This window comes from Scyliorhinus canicula, chromosome 8 (assembly GCF_902713615.1).
Source record: "Scyliorhinus canicula chromosome 8, sScyCan1.1, whole genome shotgun sequence".
Lineage (NCBI taxonomy): Eukaryota > Metazoa > Chordata > Chondrichthyes > Carcharhiniformes > Scyliorhinidae > Scyliorhinus > Scyliorhinus canicula.
Genome location: NC_052153.1, coordinates 61,649,086 through 61,675,057, shown reverse-complemented (window position 1 = coordinate 61,675,057; position 25,972 = coordinate 61,649,086). Strand labels below are relative to the sequence as shown.

At 47.5% G+C, this 25,972-nt stretch overlaps 1 protein-coding gene across 1 annotated transcript in view; it reads left to right on the top strand.

Moving 5' to 3' along the window:
* Window positions 1-25,972, top strand: part of slc1a1 (solute carrier family 1 member 1) — a 96,958-nt gene that overhangs the window by 13,402 nt on the left and 57,584 nt on the right. Inside the window, exons 2-4 of the mRNA XM_038804653.1 lie at window positions 11,258-11,398; window positions 14,124-14,216; window positions 14,602-14,716. Coding sequence (XP_038660581.1) covers window positions 11,258-11,398; window positions 14,124-14,216; window positions 14,602-14,716 — 349 coding nt within the window. The remainder of the gene's footprint in view (window positions 1-11,257; window positions 11,399-14,123; window positions 14,217-14,601; window positions 14,717-25,972) is intronic.

Below are 25,972 nucleotides of genomic sequence, written 5' to 3'. Positions count from 1 at the left end.
TGGCACCAGAGCTGATATGCATGTACACGTTTCTCTTCTTCCTCGACCATTGTGAATGCAGTTTGTGTGATGACTGTTGTCTGCGGCCAGTTGTAACAATGGCCTCCTCAGCTTCTTAATTGGGTTATCTGATGGCAGCCATATTAGCTTCTTGGGATCAGCATTAACAGAGAAGAAAAAGAAATACCGATTTCTGCGGAAATCAGGTTTTGATTTTCTTCTGAAACATTTATTGGCTGAGAGTTGGAAGCTAAAGGTCGAGGAGTCAGATCTCGCAAATAAAGGTTGTACAGATGCCAATGACAAAGCTTGTACAACTATCAGGAAATATTGGACAGACTGGGCTTTTTCCTTGAGACTGTGAGTTGACCTGATAGCAGCAGCCTTTAAAACTATGAAGCAACTTGATAGAGTACACATAGGGTAGATGTTTCCAATTGTCGGGTAGTCCAAAAGTAAGGGGCATAAATACAAGTCAGGAAAAAATGCAATAACAAAAAAAAAGAGAAACTTCCTCACCAGCTGGAGATCGTTGAGATTGTGGAACTTGCTGTCACATGGAGTGGTTGAGGCGAATACCAGATGAATTTAAGGGGAAGTTAGATTAACAGATGAGGGAGAAAAGAACGGAAGGGGTCGTTGGCAAGGTGAAATCAAGTAAGATAAGAGAAAGCTCATCTGGATCATAAACTGGGCTGAACTGTTTGTTTCTGTGCTGTACATTCTATGTAATTCTGTGTAAAATGCTAGCCAATCCACAAAAGGGACAAGGCATGTTTCTTTTAGCATTTTTTGAGGAAATGAGCTTGCATTAAATGCGTGGAATTTGTTTTAGCTGTTACTCTTGTCTAGTTCCTTGCTCTCTGTGAAAAGAAATAGCTTAACGTTTCGTACCTGGCCTAGTTTAATCCTGCAAGTATTTGAAATGAAATGAAATGAAAATCGCTTATTGTCACAAGTAGGCTTCAAATGAAGTCACTGTGAGAAGCTCCTAGTCGCCACATTCCGGCACCTGTTTGGGGAGGCTGATACGGGAATTGAACCGTGCTGCTGGCCTGCCTGGGTCTGCTTTAAAAGCCAGCGATTTAGCCCTGTGCTAAACCAGCCAAGTTCACCATTGAAAAAATTGGAGAAATGTGCCACATCCACTGGCTGGCTGTCCAATAGATAACATCAACCCAGTTTCTTCGAGGCATGTCAAACTAAAACTGAGGACACGAAGAACATCCAGGGTCAAACGTCTTCTGAAAAATACAGAGCTAATTTGATGGCATTGCAATGCCAGTGCAATGCCTCTTTTGCCAGAATTAAGGATGCACTGAAAATTAATGCAATCAAATCAGAGGGAAGAGGCATTGAAATGTCCCTAATGCAAAAATCAAACTAAAATCCAAGATTCAGACTGAAAATTCGAGCTAAATTTCACCTTATGTTTGCTACTGCTGCAGGGACCTGCCATGGCAACTTTGTCAGCTATCCGTTCTTAAGAAATGGCCTGAAAACATCTACCCACTTTTGTTTTGATTTGTCTGTTGGATCTGGACATCACTGACAAGGCCGGCATTTATTGTCCTCTCCTTAATTGACCTTGAATTGATTGGCTTGCTTGATTATTTGAGAGTCAACCACATTGCTGTGGATCTGTCATCTGTAGAAGTATAGCTGATTTCCTTCCCTAAACGGCATGAGTAAACTAGATGGGTATTTACAACAATCAGTGATAATTTCATGGTTATCAGATTCTATTAATTGAATTTACATTTCACAAGCAGGCATGTGCAATTTGAACCTGTGAAGAGCATTACCGGGCCTCTGGATTATGAGTCCAGTGACATTATCACTCTGCCACCGACAACCATAACCATCTTCCTTTGTGCTGTGCATGACTGCAGCTAGTGAATAGTTTCCCCATGATTCTCATTGACTTCAATTTTGCTAGGGCTCCTTGATTCCACGCAGCCAAATACTGCCTTGATGTCAAAGGCAGTGACCCTCACCTCAGCTCAGGAATTCAGCTCTTTTGTCCATATTTGGACTATGGCTGTGATGACGTCTGAAGCCAACCAGTCCTGTTGGAGACCAAACAAAATGTCAGTGAGTGGGTTATTGGTGCGTGAATACTGCTTGGTACCACTGTTAATAGTGCATTTAATCACTTTGAGAGTAGACTGATGAGGTGGCAATTAGATCAGTTGGACAGGATATACCTGGCCAATTTGCCACCTTGTCAGGTAGATACCAGTCTTGACTAAAGTGTGGCTAGTCCTGGAGCACACATTTTCAGCAGGACAACTCAGATGAGTTTGGGCCCATAGCCTTTGCTGTATCTACTGCACAGTTGTTTCTTGGTAACAGGTAGAGTTACTGAAGACTGGTATCTGTGATGGTAGGATTCTCAGGAGGAGGCCCAGATGGGTAACCAACTTAGCACCTCTGACTAAAGATGTTTATAAATGCTTCAGCTTTGTCTTCTGTGTTCACTTGCTGAACTCGGCCATCATTCAGGATGGAATGTGTCAGGACTGCAGAACTTTGATTTGATCTATTGCTTATATGAGTGTTTCTCTCTATTGCATGCTTCTGTCGTTGTTAAGTGCACACAAAGTCCTGAGCTGTAGCTTCAACAGGCTGGTACTTCATTTTTGGGTATGCCCTGTGCTGACCTCCCACATTATGGGAGTGATTCTTCGGCTGCGCCCGCCCAGTGACAGGAAATTTCCACCCGAGGTCAATGGATCTTTACATGGTCAACATCCCACCCGTGGCGATCTTGCTGTGAGCAGGGTAGAAAAATCCAGCCCTATATATTACCTTGATTGGTCAATCACTTAGTGCGATTGATAGAGTGAGGGATATGATGGGCCATGAGATTATAGATTGTGTTCAGATACAATTCCAATTCTGCTGTCGCTGATGCTCACAGCACCTCCTGGATACCCAGTTGTAAGCTGCTAGACCTGTTCTGAAATGATCCCATTTAAGCACTGCCATACAACCTCACAATATGATGGAGGGTATCCCCTGTGTGAAGACAGACTTTATCACCACAAGGACTGTGTTGTTTACTCTTAACAATATAGTCATAGATAGATGCATCTCCAGCAGTTAGATTGCTGTGGACAAGGTCAAGAAAAATGTTTTCATCGCGTTGATTCTCTCACCACAAGCCCAGTGTGTCAGATATGTCCTTCAGGATTCAACCAGCTTAATCAGTAATGATGCTATCAAGCCGTGATTGATGATGGATAATAAAGTCCCCATCAAGACTGCATTATGTGCCTTTTCTAGTCTCAATGCTTCTTTCAGATGGCGTTCAGCATGGAATAGTATTGATTCATCGGTTGAGGGAGTGGTACATGGTAATCAGTAGGAGGTTTCTTTGCCCATCTTAACCTGATGCTATGAGACATTATGGGTTCCAGAGAAGTGAACGCTGAGGACTGCCAATGTGATTCGCTGCCCACTATATGCCACTGCGCAGGTCTGTACTGCGAATGAGACAGGACATACTCAGGAATTGTGATGGAGAAGTCTGGGACATATTGCATGAAAGATATGTTTCAATGAATGTGACTATGTCAAGCTATTGCTTGACTAGTGTGTGGAAAATTCTCCCAATGTTTATACAAGTTATTTACAGGATGTTAGGAAAGAGGACTTTGCAATATAGAATTGGTAGGGTCCAGCTATTTTTTAAACCATCTGAGAGCTTCATAGTCATTATTAATAAGACGAACCAAGTATTCCACATGGACAGTGACCCAGGGCCGGGAGTCGAACCCGGGTCCTCAGGGCCATAGTCCCAGTGCTAACCACTGTGCCACCATGTTGCACCAATAGTTACTCAGAAAATATTAGAATCACAGAATACCTACAGTGCAGAAGGAGGCCATTCGGCCCATCGAGTCTGCACCGACCCTTTGAAGGCGCACCCTATCGAGACCCACTCTCCCAATTGAATTTAAATACCTCAGTTGCTGTGCTGCTAACTTGCCCAAAATTATGCCTTGTTTAATGCTTAATCAAAGCCAGACAGCCGTTTAAAAATTAAGCCTTAATCATAAAGTCAATTTTTTAAAAATGCAAGAAGATTTTAAAAATCTATAAACATTTTTACACGTTTTGTTTGGTTCAGTGAATGCTTTAGAGAGAATAGGTCGATATCTTAACTTCTGAGCTCCCAGCATTGTATTGGGGGTATTGTGTTGGGCATCCATTTTGGAGGTTCCCACGTAAGGTTTACATAGCAATTGCCCAGATGCACAAACTTCCCCAGGACAATTGCCCTGCACTGGGAACTGTCCGAAAATACCATTTAAATTGCAAATTTTGGATGTTTTGCACCAAGTTTCATTTTACATTTAGAGTACCAAATTTTTTTTCCCTATTAAGGGGCAATTTAGTATGGTCAATCTACGTAACTTGCACATCTTTGGGTTGTGGGGTGAAATCCACGCAGACAAAGGGAGAATGTGCAAACCCCACACGGACAGTGAACCAGGGCCGGAATTTGAACCCAGTTCCTCAGCGTGCAGTACCAGTGCTAACCGCTGCACCAGCATGCTGCCCGTGTTGCACGAATTATTACTCAGAAAATGTTAGAATCACAGAATATGAAGGAGCACCCTACCTAGGCCCACTCTCCCACCCTATCCCACCAAAACCCCACCTAATCTGCACACTAAGGACCAATTTTATCATTGCCATTCCACCTAACCTGCACATCCTTGCGCTGTGGGAGGAAACTGGATCACCTGGAGGAAACCCATGCGGACACGGGACAACATGCAGACAGTCACCCAAACCCATTATTGAAACCTGGGTCCCTGGGGCTGTGAGACAGCAGTGTGTCGTCCTAGAAGTATTAAAGCAACTTCTAATTTCTGAGCAACTGTAGTAGAAACTCAGAATAAAACCCTACAGACCTCCTGCATCCTGACCCCTCAGGGGACTTTCCCCACCCCCTGACTATACTCCCCCATGGGACACCAGGGATCTCACCCCACCCCCAGACTAGCCCGTCTATTGGACTCCCAGTACACCCCTAATTCCCCCTATCCCCCGACTACTGGACCTTGGGACAGCCTACTTGCCTGATCCTCCAGGGGCCTCCTTCAACCTCCGACTACAACACCCCCCCCCCCAACCTAAGTGAACTCGTGTGGCTCACCCCGAACCCTCTCCCCACCCCACCATGCGGACCGACAACTCTTCCCTCACCACCACCCCCATTGTGTGGCCCGACCTGAACCAAGGCTCAACGGAACCCCACCCCAATATCACACCTGACTCCCCTCTTGGTCTTTCACCCCTGGACTTTCCCCCCCACAAAGCCCTGAACTTTGAACCCCAACTGCCCACCCCACAGTCTCCAATTCCCAAGCCTCCAACCCCCTGACCTTTGATTATTCCCCCATCCTCAAATGCTATCAACTTGCTTAAACACTTAACTTCCCCCGGCCTGTCAAGGACAGAGCAATTGTCCAGGGGAAGTTTACATTTCAAAGGACCTTTAACCCCATCTGGTTGACTGCAACAGTGCTGTAAGAAAGGGGACATGGTCTCCTTCCCATAAACTCAACTTCACTTTGACACTGGGCTCTAAGGATGGGGTGCACTGCCAGCAACTCGCCTGGCCTGAGTTGGAAGGTCGGGTGAGACAGGCTGGGGATTAAAAAGTCAGGTACAAAAGTTGGCACAGAGAGGCAATCTGACACTGACTGCTGTTTGGGTTTTGTCAGCTTGATGTCACATCTGTTTTTCCATAATCATATAACTGCCATTTGGCAGTACCTCTGTCAGCAGATATCTTCAGATCAGTTCAATAGAGCCTCTCACTGGGAAGACACTGAATAAACCCTTCTGCCCTTAAACTTAAACATGGTGTCAGAAGTAAAGAAAAATTGCACGATTTAACCAAATTTGAACTATGTTCCTAGCGAGTGTGTTTAGCTGCGTGTTTCCCGGTCCTCGCAATGCAAAGAAACACAACACTATCTAACGTAGCTCCGATTAGATACAGGGCCTGAGCGGGGGACCCGTGGCCGAGGCTGCACTTAGTCCCATTTCCCGCACTGAGGTGCCCCGCTCGCATAACTCATCATCTTTCGAGCCCCCAACATGACCCCCGAACCTCCCCCACCCAAGCCCCAACTCACTGTAAAGGGATCCCCGGGTCACCCCTCACCCACCCACACCCGTAAAGGGCACCCTCCGCCCATCCATCACTGCCCAAAAAATGCCAGTTTGCACCTTGGCTAATTTTCTGATTAAAACATGGGATAAAGGGATATGGGCAACATGTCGGGAGATGGATTTGAGACCAGAAAGCGATCTGCCATTATCTGATTGAATGGCGGAGCAGGCTCGAAGGACTGAATTGCCTATTTATTTTTCTAATTCCTATGTTCCTATGTCTTACGTGCCAGCCTGGCATCCGGGCAGTGCCCCACCAGCTGACAGTGCCGCCTGGGCACCTTTGCAGTGACAGGTTGGCACCCAAGGTCCCAGGCTGCCAAGGTCCCATGCTGCCACTGCCAAGGTGTCCAGGTGGCATCAACAGTGCCAGGGTATCATCCTGCCCAGAGGGCATGAACATAGGGGCCTCCATTCCGCTGGCAGACCCCCAAGTGTGTTGTTGCATCTGGTCCCTGTTTGTGGAGGCCTCGTTGTGTCAAATCTCCGCATTGGTCTCCGGCCTCTGTACTTGCGCCATTAGCCAGGACCTCTGCGCCCTTATCCCCCAAGGGTCAACAGGTCCTCCTGAGGTGTCCTTCGAAGGCGCTTGGGATCTGACTGCCCCAGGATGTAGCTGTTGTGCACACTCTTAAGGTGGGACATTCAGGGTGTGGAACCCCTTCCTGTTAATAAAGGGTGCATCCGGATCACCTGCGACACGCAAGGTGACATATATGCCATCTATTACCCCTGGAGCTGGGGCATCTCGGCGATGGTGGAGAATCCTGCTGCTTGGGCATCTTGATGGCCCTTGTCCAGGTCAAAGTTTAGATAGTCAGCTGCCCGGGAAAACAGGGCATCTGTGACTTCATGGATGCACTTGTGGGCTGTGGGTTGGGAAATGCCACACAACCCCCGCCCTGGAATTAAGTCGAGGCGTAAAAGTTCAGGGCTGCGGTAAGCTTGACTGCCACAGGGAGTTGGTATCTTGCTCCTCCATGTGGTGCCAAGTCTGCAAAGACATGGCACAGGTGCCACGCCATCCCCTTGAGGCGGAGCCTCCTGAGGCACATGCTGCCCGACATCTCCTCAAACGTCCAGCGACGCCTTTACACCTTGGGCCGTCGTCGGCCTGCCCCTCTGGATCCATCCTTGGCCTGGTGGGGGGCCAGGTCCTCAAGGTGCCTGCACAAGGCTTCCGCTTGAGCCTCTATTGATGCTGCTGCCTTCTCCGGCGTCTGACCACCTTGACTGCCAACACCACCACGAGAATAGCTGCTGCAGGGTTGCGGGGCAGGTTTAGCACAGTGGGCTAAACAGCTGGCTTGTAATGCAGAACAAGGCCAGCATCACTGGTTCAATTTCCGTACCGGCCTCCCTGAAAAGGCGCCGGAATGTGGCGACTTCATTGAAGCTTACTTGTGACAATAAGTTATTATTATTACAATATCATCGATACTGTGATATCTGTAAGGAATTGGAAAGGTGAGAGACCGACAATCAGCAATGGTTTCCACCCTGGTACCCTCAAATCTCCCAGGCCTCCCGCATCCTTACACTTTCCGCCTTCCTTCAGGCTGCTATCCAATTAGCCTGTTGTGTTGGGCGACCCGCCCTGCACACGTATCCCTGGCCACAGCAGGGGCTTCTGGGAACTGGACCCCGGATCGTAGACACCTGCCAGGAACATTACTTGGAACATGCGCATGTCCCCTTCCCTGTCTACACAGCCGCTAGTGTTTAGGCAAAGTGTCCAGGCCTCACTGATTGGGATGCAAGGCAATAACTCTTGCTTGCGACATGGCACGCCTACCCACAGGAAACCACTTGGGAGCTGTGAAGTGCTCTTATTACTAACATTGGCAATTCCTTATTAGCAATAGTCTTGAGCTGTGTGGCCGGAGGCTGCCACCGTCAGTGGGCGTTAAAGTGACCTGCACCATATTATTATGAACAGGGCTCTGCTCTGGGGCTGTTTGGTGGGCAGACAAGCAGCAGCTGAAGTTGCTCCTGTTATGGGTATACACGATCCAGGGGGAGGCAAGTTGGACCCAAGGGCACTGAGACCCTCATTTCCCAGCTCAGGGGCAACTGGCGTTGATGGCGGCCGACCCCTCCCCCCCGACTGAACCCGTCCCTCCCTGTGGGCTCCCACACCCGTTAAAAGCACTGAGCCAGCAGCCCCAGTGCCCCCAGGCTGATTGCACGATTTTGAAGATGGCAACTCACCTCCTCTGATTTTCAATAGGTGGTGCTAAAGGGTGCCCGCGTGACTGCTCGATGGAGAGCTGGTTAGATCACGAGAGGCCTTAGATAAGGGGTCCTTCCCATTAATTAGATGGGGATTGGCCTTGATTGGTGATTATTGGTTTCTCACCACATTGCGGTGGGTTTCAGATCTCACCAACGGGAGCAGGGGCGTTTAGATCAGAAATTGATCGGCACCCAGCGCGGTTCCTGATTTTGGCCTCTCCTGTGATCTATCCGGCTCACTCGGATTCACACCCAGTGCAGCACGGTTGTGAGATTGCACCCGCAATATTCAATAATTGAGCAGCTACAGGGAAAACAGAAAAAGAAAAATACTGAGATTTAATAATTTGCTTTAAGAATTTTCAAGAATGATAATCTGCGTGAACACAGCATCATTTCACAAACCCACCAGAGGTGACAGCGCAGCGATATATACAGTTGCGTGGTAGTGACCCTTGGAATCCTCAACATTGACTGGACCCCATGAAGCCTCATGGCATCAGGTAAAACATGGCAAGGAAATTTCCTACTGATTACCACATACAGCCCTCCTTCAGCTTGATGAATCAGTGCTCTCCAGCCAGATTCTAATTATCTTCCCATGACTTTTAAAAGCATTATCATTGCCGAATTCCCCATCATCAACATCTTGGAACTCCATGCTCAGCAGCATTGGAGATGTACCTGCACCTCGTGGATTACGGTGAATTTGACTCATCACCATTTTCTCAAGGGCACGTATGCTTGCCAGCGATTCCTACATCTCCGAATGGCTAACAATAAAAAAAGAAGCGAGACCTGGACTTGGATACAAGCTAAACTAGTGGATTAAAGCATATTGGCTAAAGCCGTGCTTTTTGATATAAACCCGCATAACAAAAATAACTGATATTCCTCGAAAAAAGCTTTAGTTGTTGACCTTGGGTAGGGGGTAGGGTGCTCCTTCCAAGAGCCGGTGCAGACTCGATGGGCCGAATGGCCTCCTTCTGCACTGTAAAATTCTATGTATTGTGAGAATTATCTTTTCAACTTCTAATTAAGAGAAGCATTTGCATTTTTATTTAGTAACTATTGATAACCATTGGATAATTTTGCTGTGTATAGTAAGCTGTGTACAGTAAGGTCCTGCAAACAATAGATGGATGAATGACCAGATAATATATGCTCTACTACTATAGAGGTGTTATATAAATGCAAGTTGTTATTATTGGTTATAGTTTATGAACTTTGAGATTGAAATGAAAATCACTGTCAGAAAGATAGCAGACTTGGAGGAGCAAGACACTGTCAGAGATAAAATTGGAGGAATTCCATCAAATGTATGTTTCCTGCAGGTTTAGGGTATAGCTTGTGGTCTGGTTCATAGAATCATAGAATTTACAGTGCAGTGCAGTTAACGGATCTCTTGTATTCTAACAATGCAGTCTGTATCCTTTTGGCAGACATCTCAAAATATCTTTGTCATCTCTTTGTTTTTCTCCCTATATCTTGGAATAATTCCAAAGATGTGCATGCGCCAGCTGGGGAGATGAAAGGATATTTATATTAATTGATTTTTAATCAAACATGAAATGCAGGTTTTTAACACAAGGCTTGTCTAGATGGCAGAGGGCTGAGAATTAATGTGTCTCCTTCACTCACAGCACACAATTCAGGAGAAATGACATTACTCCTGGATATGGCAATGTACTACATATCATCGACCAGCATGCTGTAAAACAAATGAAAAAACAGTATTAATGTGATATTATTAATATCACACAATTTATACCAGCCCATGCGCACAATATCTAATTCTACAATAGTCTAAAGCAGGGATGTAATAATAATGACCTCCTTGCGATCTGACTGGATGTTGTGCTTTTTTGCATGTGCCCTTGTACACATGCCCAATGTTTTTGAAAGCAGCCTTGATGATTTCCTTTGTGAAACCAGAGAGATTGACTCGTGGAATCTTCGATTTTTATTTCAATGTGTTAATTGGAATGAAGTTTACAATATTTATGATAAATGATCCACTGATCCACACTTAAAATGCAGCAGCCAGATACGAAGCATTAAGCTGCTCATTTTAACAGAAAATAATTAAGCATAAAAAGTAACATAGTCAAAGTAAACCATACTTACTTCGCTCAATTTAATTTCTCTCCACAAGAATAGGAACGGCAAAACTGTATTTGTGAGCGAATTGTGAGCTTTAGATAATTTCTAGCTGCAAATTCTGACCTTCTGCATTTTAGCTTCAGCTCCAGAAAAATGCTTTCAAGTTCTTTGTTTAATATAGGCCCCAAACTTATTTTCCGTCAATTCCACTCCAAGGAAGCAGAGGAATAGGGGAAATAAGCTGCAACATCAAAACAATGGAAAGGAAAATATTTTCAATTTCAGCATCTGAGCCCCAATGCCGATTCCGTGCTCCAACAATCAGTTAAACATTACTCACATGGTTTATGCATAACTGAGATTGTCCTCACTTCAATAATTAGCACCATTTGGTTTTATGAGGTAAGATGTTTAACATTCCACAGGTTTTGGCTCATAGACCTGGAAAAATACAATAGACCCTCATTTGAAATAGACTGTGAGATGCATCCAATTCTCAGACAATCATGTTTAGCTTTAATGCAAATCTAATTCCCTTTCATTTTAAACAAACTTGGTGAATTTCCTTTGCTTTGCACCACCATATTTTGACACAGATCAATCCCCAAGTTCTTCCAGTGGAGTAGAAAATGGTCAGAAGTCCCATTATGTGACAGGTTTCAAATGTCTCTCGAAGTGATAAAGATTCTCGGATGCTGTCGTTAATAATATTCTACTTTTCCAGGTATTGTGACAGGGTTTCTGGTGCGAGAATATACTACTTTGACAAGCCTAGGCAAATACTACTTTGGATTTCCAGGAGAACTCCTGATGAGAATGCTGAAGATGATCATTTTACCTTTAATTGTCTCCAGTATAATTACAGGTAAATAATCTTTTACTCAACGGAATGAGTGTACTGAAATCAGAGAGATTGACTCGTGGAATCTTCGATTTTTATTTCAATGTGTGTTAATTGGAATGAAGTTGACAATATTTATGATAAATGATCTACTGATCCACACTTAAAAAATACCATTACAAACAGCTTTCAGTTACAGAAACTTATCATGTTTCATTTCTGTTGAATTCAGTGGCAGATGCTATATATATGCGGGGCCAATTCACAATTCCAGAATTACAAAGGGTAATTCCAGGACAATTAAGGATGGGCAATACTGATCTAGCCAGCGACACCAACATCCCGTGAATGAACAAATTTTAAAAAGCTAAAAATCTACTGTGTTGATCTGAAGTATGTCTATGTAATTAAAAAAACATTTGCCAATCCCCTTAATGTAAAATAGTGCACAAAGGAACTTTATATGAATAGCATTTGTTGAGTCTCCGAACACAATTTAACCCACCCAACTATTGTTATGTAGCTTATCTTCCATTAAAATTGCAAAGAATTGAGCAAGATTAATTCTAAGTAATAATCATAAAATTCTTACTTATATTTACTGTGAATGCCTGACATGAGGACTTCTGAAAAGTAAATTACACATTAGACAGATTATTCCCTTAATAGGTATGGATTGCATAAAGTGACATTCAAAATAAAAGCATTTAAACAGCGCCTTGTCCTTTATCTGAAATGCCCCAAGGGCCATACTTGACAGAACTGAGGGAGTTACTCGATAATACTGGGGCAGCAGGTGGCACAGTACTTAGCACTGCTCCCTCAGAGTGCCAGGGACCCGGGTTCAATTTCGGCCTTGGGTCACTGTCGTGTGTTAAGTTTGTACGTTCTCCTCTTGTCTGTGTGGGTTTCCCCTGGGTGCTCCGGTTTCCTCCCACAGTCCAAAGATGTGCGGTTTAGGTGGATTGCCATGATTAAATTGCCCCTTAGTGTCCAGGGATGTGCCGGCTAGGTTATGGGGATTGGGTGTGGCCGGGGAAGTGGACAAGGGTAGAGTGCGCATTCGAAGGGTCGGTGCCGACTCGATGTGCTGAATGGCCTCCTTCTGCACTGTAGGGCATCTATAATGTATGATTTAATAGAGGTGTTTACAATGATCAAGTGATAGAACATAATAGATAGAAACAGATCCAAATTGTTTTGAATGGTTGAGGGGTCTAGAATAAAATGTTAGATTAAATTTAAAGGATTTAGGATAGGGAGTGGGAAAATCATTTTTGCACAGAACTTTGTGAAGTTGTGGATTGCATGGCCTGAGTTAATGACTGAAACCCAGCATGTTTATTTATAGATATTGTGGGTGACTTAAGGAAAGAGAAATGACAAGAGCAAAAGATGGGTATACAGGAAATACCTGTCAACACAGCTTCCATGTTGTGATTGCAAGGTAATTCAATGTAAGGGATTTCACATAAAATGAAACAATGCACAGTCAGTGGCCAGAGCAAATATCTGCATGCAACAAGACGCCACAAACAGCAATGAGATACATTGGTCGCTGCCCTGTGTTTGATGGTATTGGTTGAATGTTCACCAGAACACCAGGGCACTTTTTCTTTGGACCATTGAAACAGTCACTTTAGTGTCAATTTATTTTCTTATCTGAACTAGCTTGTGTACTGCACTGACTTGTTAAACTATATTGGTGTTAAAGTTCTGGAGAACAGCTTGAACTCACAAACCAGTGGTGCAGGAGTAAGAGTGAAACCAAACGCAACAATGGTGTTGATGACATATGAATAAATTATCATTCTAATGCTGCAATTATTTTAAAGCCCTCTCCAGACTTCATTGTACTCTTACCCTGATGTTTAATCTAAAATAACACTTTCCGGCAGTATTGAACATAGAACAGGACAGCACAGAACAGGCCCTTCGGCCCTCAATGTTGTGCCAAGCCTTGTCTGAAACCAAGATCAAGCTATCCCACTCCCTGTCATTCTGGTGTGCTCCATGTGGCAATCCAATAACCGCTTGAAAGTTCCTAAAGTGTCCGACTCCACTATCACAGCAGGCAGTCCATTCCACACCCTAATTACTCTCTGAGTAAAGAACCTACCTCGGACATCCCTCCTATATCTCCCACCCTGAACCTTATAGTTATGCCCCCTTGTAACAGCTACATCCACCCGAGGAAATAATCTCTGAATGGAGGGAGTTATATGCTGTTGGAGGTTCTAATTTCAGATTATATATTAAACTAAGGAACTGTCAGTCCTCTCAGGTGCATTTAAAAGATCCCAGAACACTCTTGAAGGAAGAGCATGCAAATTCATCTGACATCCTAAAAAACATGTATCTCAACCAACATCAAAAATACAAGTGATCAGGTTAATCATCTTAATGCTGGGACCTGTAGGACCTGGTTGCATGCAAATTTGTTTTGAAAAGTACAACAGTGATTACTGTGACTATGAAGCATTTTGTAATGTCCTGAGGTGATGAAAAACATTATACAAATGCAAGTTCTTCCTTTAATGTATTATATACAAAAGAACCAGCAAGTTATTATTTTAAGAGGTCTACACAATGAACGAGTGGCGCAATACATTGGAGCACTAAAAAGTAATAGGCAACAGAAATGCTTTTGCATACTTTAAGTAGTTAACTGATAGCTCATTTAAGATATCTTTGCACCAAATTTAAGTCTTGGGTTGTGCTAACAAAGTTCCTGAACTTTTCTCCACAGGAGTTGCCACGTTGGATTCAGGTGTCTCCAAGAAAATTGGAGCACGGGCTGTAATATATTACTTTTCAACCACAATAACCGCTGTAGTTCTAGGTAATAAATTATGCTAAATAATATTACATATACCAATGAATCTTCTATTGTTTTAATTCCAAAATTCAGTATTTCAGTCTTACTGTGAAGCAGCATTGTAAATGTGTTCAAAAATAATTCTGAAGGGAATAACAACTTCCTATAGATTTAGTCTTGCTGCCCGGTGATTATTCGAGCACAAGGTAACTCAGCCTGCTAAGTATCTGCTCCCACGGCAAAGCATGGATATAGGCATGCCTTGTAGTTCATTACTGACATTAAATCATGAGTTTTGTGTTTAATACATAATTAAATGGTGTATTCACTTCAGTCCATCAACATTAATTTACTGAACAAAGCTTAAATGTAGACCTCATATACAAAATATATATTTTGTTTGAATAAGGAATTGTGTTGGTGATGGCCATCCAACCTGGTGTCTCCCAAAGCGCTGACTCCATTCGCAGGCATGGAAATTTACCACAGATCACCACTATAGATGCCATGTTTGATCTCCTTCGGTGAGTAAATCACTTAGCAGTGTGTTTTTTTATTTATTCGTTCACGGGATATGGGCATCGCTGAAGAGGCCAGCACTTATTGCCCATCCCTAATTGCCCTTGAGAAGGAGGAGGTGAGCAATCAATACCCTCATTTTGTGTGAGCACAGCTTAATCACACCACTCCATCACACCACATGCAAAGGTGTCACATCAGAACTCACAAATATCATGGGCGGGATTCTCCGTCCTGCAAGCCTGGTTTTCCAGCGCGGGTCACCCCCTCAAGCTACGTGATTCTCCATTCCCGCAGTCAGCCAATGGGGTTTCCCATTGTTTCCATCCCATCGCATTGGGAAACCAGCGGGCATGGGTGCACTGCCGGTAAATCGGAGGATCCCGCTGACTGAGCATCCCACAGCACTTTTTAATAGATTGGCTTTTAACAAATTGCATGTGTCTTTATTTAATTATACTTATCGGTATCCAGAAGTTGTACATTGACATTTTCTTTTATTGAATCGGCATATGTTTTATGCTAAAAATGCTGTAACATCAGCAGGTGATTTAATCAATACGATGCCAACATTATGAAATAGACATAAAATTGGCTGCCATCAATCCAAGCTGAAGTATTTGAGCACCCGAGAGCAGTCCCGGTGGTTATTTATGAAGGTCGACCTTCTCAATCTTGCCCCTCAGCAGAGGTGTGGTGATCCTCAAAGGGGAAAGCAGCCTATATTCATGTGGGACTGTGGCAACTTTAGATGGTTAATCTTTTGAGGAAGTATTCTGCATAAATATACTTTAATTTCCCAAATCCACCAAATAAAATTCTGCAATAGCCATCCTTCTCTCCTCTCTACCATTCAGCCCTGGTTTGCTGCCTTCCACAGTCAACAACTGCCTAACGCTGAAGTCATCATCATGTTTTTGAGAAATTCCACAGGATTGTCACACAGGCACAATCTAACAACCGTGTCGCAACTGTGCGAGAATCCGAGCATTTAATCACCAATTAAGGACAATCTCCATCTCATTAACGAGACACTGGCCCTAACTGCCTCCTGGGATCTAACCAGCTCCCCAGCGGGACATCAATCCAGTGTCGATTAGTATACCAATTTAAAAACCGGAACCTTGCACAATGGCTGTTGAGGGGACTGTAGGAGATGCGTTGCCATCTCAGAATCAGAAGGGGGAGGGGGGGGGGGGGGTTGGCAGAGCCCCCCGGAGGGGGACTGGTCGGGTTTGTTCGGGGAGGGGCAGGGTGACATCGGTCATGGCTCGCCCCTGAGCTGGGGGGTGGGGGACCAAACTCTGAATATGTGTGCACCCATAACAGGGTCAATTACACAGCAGTTGCCTGTCTGTTCCACCACACACATCTAGGATAGACCCCTGGTCCTGGCTGTATGCGGGAGGTCACTTTGACCCCCTCTGACTGTGAGCAGCCTCTGGTCGCACAGCTGAACGCTATTGCTAATAAGGAGTTGGCATTGTTAGGTAGGTGAGCACTTCGCAACTTTCGAGTGGAATTCCATGGAAACACCTGCCATGTCTCAGACGATGATTATTGCATCACATTCCAATCAAACTGAGGCCTTGACACTTTGCCTAAACCCTGGAGGTGTCAACACCATAGAGGGAGCAGCCAACAGTAAAGCACACAGAGATTGGGGCACGCTACTGAGAATCAGCCTGCAAACACAGGGTTAGTTTGTGCATTAGTGAGGGGGTTGGGGCAGAGAGCAACAGGGTGTGGTGGTGTAACCCAGTCTACTGTGTGGAATAATGTGATAGAGGTTTCACATGTACCAGGTGTAAAGTGTTAGTGGTGTACAGTTGAAAGCCCCGTTGTCCTTATTTACCAATGATGCCACCCTCCACCCCAGTGTTCCCTCCTCCCTGTCGGTGTGGGTGGGGCCCTGTGCATCTCCATGGGAGAGAGGCGACTGCAGTGATCTCCAGCGCCTCTGCATCATCCAGCCCTGCTGGCTCTGGCGCTTCCCCATTGTCTGCACCATGGTGTCGGCGTCCTCAGCAATGCACCCTCAGTAACTGGGCCATACTCTGCAGTGCCCCGACAATGTCCACCTGCACCTGAGACATGTCCCTTAGTGACTGGGACATGCTCGGCATTGTGTCGGCGACGTCAACCTGAGACTGGGACAAACTGTCGAGGCCCTCAGCCATGGTTGTCATTGACTGAGCTATGCCTTGGACACCACCACGCATGGTGCTGATGTCGTGCTGCAGTTTTTCCACTGCAGCTACCACCCTAGCTGTTTTGGCTTCGGTGCCACATATTGGAGGCGACATCTCCTGCGCCCTTTGGGACCTCTCAAATCACTGTGGACCCACTGGAGTGTCGCTGACATCCACTTCTGAATCTCCCCGCTGTACCCTAACGTCTGCATCAGCTCTGGGATAACCTGATCCAGAGGCTTGATATCTGACTGTGACGCAGCTGAGCACTGGCATCCAGCAGACCTCCGACTGCTGACTCCCTTCGATGTTCCTGTCTCCACATGATGTGCATCAGCAGCTGCGTGATACTCACCACATTGTACCCTAGAGGCCTCTCCACTAATGTTGCCCACCAAGGTGTGTGTCTTTGCTCTGGTGGAGGGTGACGGTGACAGCTGTGCTGCATCGACAGTGTTCTTCTCGGAGTTTTCTTCCAGGTGGTCTCTTGGGTGTCTGGGCGGTGTGGGACACCCTGGATGGCCTGCCCCCATCAGGTGGAGTTCCTGCAGGAGAATAAACATGTGGTCCGTGAGAGGGAACGGTCATTTTTCCTCGACATGCACTACTTAATGCAGACAGGTCATCTGAGTGGGAGGACCACCTCTGCGGCACAGACCAAGCTCGACTTCACTAATCAATCTGTCCCTTGCTGCCCCAGCAAATTCCAAGGCCCGTTTCTCATGGGGGGGTTAGGATGTCCGGCACCCCGCTGCTCGTTTGCCCCTCTCCCGCCTGATAGGGGCCAGCTTCTCCTGCGGGGATAATGAGAGGGCATTGTGAGCCGTACACTTGGTGCATCAGGGGGTATCTGTGGCAGGTTCAGGCACTGCTCCTGGGAATGGAGGGGTGATGCTGATGGATGCCAGGATGTACTGGGGTACGGGTGCGGTGTTATGCTGGGGGCGGTGGGTGCAGTTGCGGTGACAGACGATGACATATCAGGGGTGGGGGGGGCTCAAGGTAGTGACAGGCATGACTGATACCAGAAAGGGCCAGTGTCAACTTACTGGTACGGCCTATTGATCTTCTTCCTACATTGCAAAATGGTCCTCTTAGTCAGGTTGGCCGCACTGAAAGCCACTGATGCCCAGGTGGCATAGGCGGCCCTGGTGCTAGTCCTCCGACCCCCTCAGGGGAAAAGGATGTCCCGTCCAGCGTTCACGGCACCCAGCAGCCTGGCCAGGTCGGCATCCCTGAAGCATGATGCTATCCTACATGGTGGCATGTCTGTGTGGTGACTGACGCGTGGAGGCAACGTTTATGTGCCCCCCCCCGTTAGCGAAAAGCTGCCGGGGCGAGGGTCCAGACGAATAGGCTTGTGGAATAGCCGATTCCTTAAAGAAACCCGCGGGGTATCATTTGCGACTCCAATTAATGCTAGATATGGGACATGGTCTTGCCAACCCGACCGTCGAAGGGCTCGTGGGAATCCTTGCTTAATACGGCACTTAGAACATTTCCCATTAAATTACGGCCTATATATATCGGTAGATAGAGGCAATATTGGTTTTGTGTATTAATATATAATACTATTTAGTGCTCTTCACAAATACAATCTGAAACTTTAATGGCAATCTAAATGAAAACGTTTCTTGTTTTCAGAAGATGTTTTTTTCCTTCAGGTTAAGATATTAATGTGTTAACTAAATTAGGAAGGTGTTTTTGGATCAGGGTGAGAAGACTGTCTTCTGGATCATTGAGCCTGGAAATGGAACTGTCAAAGGAAGCATTAGACCATTAACAAGCACCTCTTACTTTTACCAGAATTCAAAATGAATTCCACGTAAATCAAAGGCTAATGGGACAATTAAACCTCTGATGTAGAAATAGAAAGAAAGCACGATTGCATCAAAAATTGTGGCAACAAAGCGACTTTATTGAAACAAAACTATATGTGAGGCTGAACGATGTTTATAAACAAGAGTCTGAGCACATGAGTAGAGTGAAGTTTGTAAAGATTAAAAGAAACAAATTGTTTGGGGTAAAACTTAAAATGGGACCATGGATAAAATGGTCTCACATTTTTGCAGAGTGTGGCAGCAAGTTGGAAAATGGTGCGGAAGTCTTCGGCCTCAATGGTGGCTTCCTCCATTGTATTGCTAGGGACTGAAAAAAAAAATTCCAAGGGGCGAGTCCCACAATGTTACAAAGGTGGAGCCGTCCATCAATGAACCTGTCCTGCCAGCAACTTGTGTTGTAAAGATAAAATGTAAAGATAAAAAAAATGGAACCCCCCCATGCCCAACATCCCACTGAATATTCACACCCCCTCCACAGAACACCCCATCCCCCACAGCCCCAACAGCTTCCACCCCCACCCCCCACTCCAATGAACACCCACTCCTTCCCACAGAACCCCCTCCCCATGCAACCACTTCCCCGCACTGTGCCCTGACACTGCCAGGGGGAAGTGCCAGGGGCAATGCCTGGGGATAGTCTTGGCAATGCTCGGGATAAGTGTCCAGGCAATCCTGGGCTTAGTGTGTGGACAGTGCCGGAGTATTGCCCGATCATGACACTCTTCCCTCCCGCTAACAAGGTACTCACCTGCGCACCTCTGGAGGGTTTTGCTCACCAGGTGCACGTTGTGGTGTTCATGTCATGTCACACCAACGTGAATGGTCAATCTAATGGTGGGCTGGGGGCAGAAACTATTAGGAGTAAAGGTCTGATAATTATATTAAAATGTATTCAAATGGAGATCCTGATGTTCAATGTTGGGATTCCCGTTGCAGCTTTGGCATGGTGGTGGAGACAATTGGAATAGTCAATTCCACTGGCGTGAACCTCGGGACCTCCCACTTTCGCCACCGATCCAGCTCCCTAAAAACGGAAGCAGAAAAGCCTCCCTTCATGAATACAACATGGAGGTTGGGAAATGAGATCAACCTCCCATCACTATAATGACAACAAATTCCATCAGTACAGTGGTAATTTCTGAAACCAATTCTCAAATCCTGGTAGGAATCTGGGACTGTGTCTGGGTCATTCCAAAGCTACTCCAGTAACCTATTCCGTTGGATTCTCAGTTTGACCCAGTGGTATTTATGTCTGCAGGGAACTGCTATAGACCTCCGAAGTGCAATAATAAATGGTTTCCAATCACACAGGGATCAACTGGTGTTGTATTGAGGGCTTTATGTCTCATATGAAAGTAAATATAAAGTTTGAACGTTGCCCATTTTGACTCCACCTGCCTCTGATTCGCTACATCCGACCAGCAGAGTTTTGTTCCAAGATACCAATGCCTTCAGTGTATGTTTCATTGTTCAGCAGATCGTGAAATAATTTTAAATCAGCATGACCATGTGACCTATCATCTATCCAAGATGCTGCCAAAGTCCCCCACTTACAGAATTATTCCTGGGATCTCACTTCCATTGCTCCTCCAAGTTGTTCACACATTGTGGGAAAAATAACTTTGTGCAATCAATCCTGAATTTCCTAACTAAGCTCGTCAGTGCAGGAAATGTCTGAAACAGTGGCCTCAATGGGGAGTTCCTCCCCAAGGCCAAAGAAAACGTAAAGTGCCGTTGAATAGCAGGCGTTTTCTCATCGCTGCACCGCTGAACACCCCATGTTTCCTGACTAATTCCAAACAACTTGACTTTCCCCAATTTATAAAAGGTTGATTGAAATGCCTAATTAAGAATTATGTTCTCATATCTATCATTGCTATTGCTTTCTCTTCTTGTCCCAGACATGTATCTCTGAGTTTCTGTGATATTGCTCATTTGTTGATGACCTCTCTTACTCTGCCTTAGTTTCATTTGGAAAAGCACTTCCTCCTTGCCCTCCCACTCTAATCTACTTCAAATGATCCTCAATTTCATCTTCAATATTACTTTGGCATCTCTTCATCCTTAACTGGTTAATGAGAATTGGCAGTCATTTATGAGTCACATAGAAATTTTTACAACACCCTCCAGTCACTTACATCCTACAAACATTATTTCATATTCCTTTATTTGCACTCATGTGAGTGAATTTAAAACCCGTATTACGTCATTTATTCACACATGAATTATCACCACTGAGTTATCTCTTTTCAACTTTCCCCAATATGTACAGCGCCACATTCAACCTGATAATTTGGTATTCTGTGATATTTTTCTTGTGATAAATTTGGCTGTCAACTTTCCTGATGTCCCATACAACTATAATGTAGCTGTAACTTTCAGGCTGCACCTTCTAGCTACTTTTTCTTCCGGTGCTTTGTTTCCCTTCAGATTTATTGTCAGTGTCTGGTACCTATTGTTCTTGGACAACGTTAGAGACATTTGTACTTTGGATAATCTTAATTCATATAGGGCGCAATTCAGCAGAAAGATTTCTAAGTGTGGTAGCGAGCGGAAACTGCCTCAAGCTTCCCTGTGCTCAGCCCAGCAAGGCCGGGAACGCTATTCAACGTTAATTAGTCCACTTAACGATGCACCACGGGCTTCCCGCCATAAATAAAGGCACACCAGCCGATTCGCCTGGACCACCCTCAATAGCCCCTCGCTAACAAGGTCGAGCACTTGCACAGCCCACTCCACTCAGCTGGCAGCCATGGCGCCAAGAAGACTTGCCTCAAGATTTGGAGACGCGGACCTGGGGAAGCTTCTAGTACAGTGGAAGCCAGGAGAGATGTCCTGTTTCCCCGAGGGTCCTGCAGGGTTAGCCACATTGCAGCCCAGTGGCAACTAGGATGAAGTGGTGGCGACTGTCAGCTTGGGAAGTGTAGCCAGGAGGACTGGCCTCCAGTGTTGCAAGGTCAACGATCTACACCGGGCAGCATGGGTGAATGAACACCGCTACACTCCCCTCCACCGAGACCTTTCCTCCCCCACGGGAGCATCCCGCCCAACTCTACAAGTGGCCCCCCACCCTCCTTTCACCCTCCCCATCTTTTCAACTGCCCCCCAAACCCTTCCTTCATACCCCCCACCCCAACCACTGTGATCCACACGTACGGCTAATGATGCCCTCTGCAGGAGAAGCACTTCCACAGTGGCAGGGAGAGGGCCCAGACTAACGGAGGGGAACTAGACTTACGAATCCTCACCACCTTCAAGGAACGGGTCCTGGAGGTGGCGGCGATGGCCGAGGAGAGAGCGGTCACCAGTGCGTCAATGTTGAGGTTGGAGCACATCGCAGAGGTAAACATCAGGCTCCACCCGGAGGACCTGTCAAATATGAGTTGTTATTGCCATACTGACTGATCCATCCCTCCCACTGACCACGTATCCATTCTCCCGCAGGTCCTCGAGCCGACGGCACCGGCACATCTGGGATGGCCCTATCTCTTGCCTCACATGAGACCACCTCGAAAGAGAGCTCCGAGGATGCTACGATCGATGCGTCACTGCTGTCATCCCTACCTACCACCAGTGCAGATACACACACCTTGGTGGGCAATGTTTGTGGTCAGGCTTCCGGGGCACAATCTGGTGAACACCACACAGCTGCTGATGCACATCAGATGGAGGCAGGAATCCCCAGGCGAGACAGCAACTGGAGGCTTGCTGGATCCCAGGACCCAGCTGGGTCCCATCCAGATGCTGAGTCTATGGAACAGGCTAACCAGGAGATGATGGAGATGTTAGGGAGCGGCTGGGATATTTCAGAGGGAGATGTCAACGGCACTCCAGCAGATCCATGGCCGATTGGAGGAGTCTCAGAGGCTACGGATGGAGGAGATGTCGCTGGCTTTGTGTGGAACTAAGGCCAACAATGCTAGGGTGGCGACTGCAATGGAGAGCCTGGTGCACGCCATCGGTAGCATTAGTGAAGGCATCCAAGGCATGGAACAGTCAGTGACGCCCATGACTGAGAGCCTCGGCAGAATGTCCAAGTCGCTGGAGGGCGTGACACAATACCGGGGTGATCTTGATGAGGTTCTGTTGGACATGTCCCGCTCTCAGATGGGAATGGCTGAGGCACTGCAGTGCAAGGCCTAATCACTGCGCAGCGTTGCCCAGAGCATCAACACCATGGTGCAGGCATCGGGGAGCCGCCAGGGCTGGCAGAGCCAGATGATGCAGGAGTAGCTGGGGCTCGAACCAGCTGCCCCTCCTGCCGAGGTGAACCCCGGGGCCCTATGGGCACCGGGCGGGAGGAGAGGGTGCTGGCTGCCAACCCGGAGATGTCCCATTGAGTGAGGAAGGTGGCCACCAGCTTCTCCGAGTTCCACCCCTTTGATAAGGCTGATTCGCGAAGTCAGTACATGGGACAGGGCGGCACGGCTGTGCACGTGCCCTCGCCAAGTATGCCAGGGCCGTCCGACCCAATAGCCCTCGGAGAACGCTGGCCAGCGGCATCGGTGTGGTAAGCAGCTCGTTGTCTACACCTCCGATGTGCATTCTGGGGACTTAGTTGAGGATCACTGAGGACATTGAGGATTAGTGAGAGGGCATGGGGGGTGGTGAGGGGGGAGTCGGGCATTGTTGGACACCTGTGACACATTAGAATCCTTGAACCCAAACAGTATGATGCCTCTGTCACTTTCTTCCGCAATGCGGGCCGATCTCCGAACCCTTGGCCCATCTCTCCAGGCATCTCCCCGCTCCTGGGCACACTGCGTGCACGTGATGGGTGTGAGAGAGCATTCAGCAGACAGGCAGGGGTCAGACTGGCACATATTGAGGAGCACTGGAGCTCAGCTCTCTGTGGGTTATCATCACCCCCCTGCCCTTGACAGTGACCAATGACATTGCCGACACAGTCCCAGCATGCTGTAGTGATGTGACACATACCCTGGGAGGGTGGAAAATTGGGGGTGGGGGTGGTTAACGTAGCGATTACAGACCAGTCCACATCCTATGTGAAGCAGGCGAGTGTGAGGGCCTCCCTTGCCTTCCGGGCATGCCGGACCCTCGCCGCTGCCGCCTATCTTGCGGCCTCTGGTCCTCCAGTTGATCCCTGGGCCTGTCCTCCAGCTTCTTCTGGTCCAATGTCTCCTCATCATTCTCACCGTCCTCCCTCTCCACGGACAGCAGACCCTAGAAAGTGGGCGACACTACGGGGGGTGTACTGTAGCGGCCCACTGCAGCGGTTGAGGCATCGGTACTACATTTTGTGCAGTCAGATGCACCGCTCAATGACAGCCCGGATGGCCTCATGGACCTTGTTGTATCGGGCCTCTGCTTCAGTCTCCGGCCTCCATACTGGTGTCATTAGCTAGGTCCTCAGCAGATACCCCTTATCTCCCAAAATCCAGCCACCTATCCTGGGGTGGTCCTTGAAGATGCCTGGGATGTCTGACTGCCTCAGGATGTAGCTTTTGTGCACACACCCTAGGAAGCGTACACACATGTGGCGGTCACACACGACCAGTATGTTTGGAGAGTGGAACCCCTTCCTATTAACGTAGGGTACTTCCGGATGGCCTAGTGAGTGCAAGACAATGTGCTTGTGGTCTATCAGCCACTGGACCAGGGGCATCCCGCAGATGGCGGAACATCCTGCTGCCTGGGCATCCTTCTGGGCTTGGTCCATGTCAAAGTTGATATTGTTTCCCGCCTACACAAACAGGGCATCCATGACATGTCGAATGCACCTGTGGGCTGTTGCCTGCGAGATGCCACATAGGTCCCCACTCGAGCCCTAGAAGGATCCAGAGGCGTAAAGGTTCAGGGCTGAGGTGACCTTGACGGCCACCGGGAGTGGGTGCCCTCCTCCTCCACATGGTGCCAAGTCCACAAGCTGCCGTACCATCTCCTTGTTGAGGCGGATCTTCCTGCGTCACATGCTGTCCGTTATCTGTTTGAATGCCCAGTGATGCCTGTACATCCTGGGCCATCGCGGGCCTGCCCCTCTGGGTCCATTCCTGGCCTGATGGGCGGCAGAGGCCTCAGGATGTGGTGCGGGGTCTGGCGCATGGGTCGCTGTCTCGGGCCTCTGCAGACGCTGCTGCTGCCACTGGCTCCGACGCCTGGCTGCCCGGCCTACAAGCAGCACCACTAGGGCCTGTTCTGCAGGGTCACAAATACCCTCCATACCATTCAATATCTGTATGGAATTGGGAGAGGGTGTTGGACTGAAAAACAGCAAAGGCTCCCACCCTCCATTCCCCCATTGATCGCATCCACCCCCAGAACGCCCTACCCACGCACACCCACCCACAGCGGGCCCCCCTCAACAGACCTCAGACCCTGTACCCCAGATACCCACACATAAGGTCACCTGGACCATGCACGTACCATCCCTCTGGCCTCGGACATGTCTCTGGAGCTGTGTCCCTTGGCTGCTGCGTGTGTGGTGCTAACTTCCACAGTGTTCAGGCACAGTGTCCAGCGATCACAGTCTGATCGGACCGCTAGGCGTTGACTCCTGCATGCTACATGGTCTGCCCGCCCACGGAACTCAACTTGGGTTGTGTGAAGTGCTCACTTAACCGCGATTACCAATCCCTATTACCAATAGCGATTACCAATCCCTATTACCAATAGCCTTCAGCCGCACAGCCAGAGGCCTCGGCAGTCGATGGCCATTATGGGTGGTTGACGGGGTAAGGATAAGCATTGCCCCCGGAATGGGTACGCATGATCCAGGGGTTGGCATGGTGGAGCTGTGCGCAGTAGCCCCTCCCAGCACCTCGCCCCCCCCCCCCCCCCCCCCCGCCTATCTTCCGATGGCGAGGAGGGTGCTCCCCCACCACCCAGTCGAGTGTCCCCACCACCCGCCGAGCACAGGGGTGACAATCCCAGAACTCCCGAGCTTTTTGCCTCTGAGCAAAAATGGCTACTCACCTCCTCGTCTCCCCTCAGGAGCCCTTCTGCCAGGTTCACGTTTTTAAAAAGGAGTATTAATTGGCGCCAGCGTGAGCACTTTCTGGGGAGGCTGCTGAATCACGGGAGGCCATTGGCTATGGGATCGCTCCTGTTAATTGTATGGAAATAGGGCTTAAGTGGTGATAATTGGTTTCTCGCCATGCTAAGGCGAGATCCCGATTTCGCCTACGGGTGCGGGCTGGTTGCATCACCAACTGTTTGGCGCCTGGTGTGGTTCTTGTTTTCCGCCTCTCCCGCTATTCACCAGCCTCAT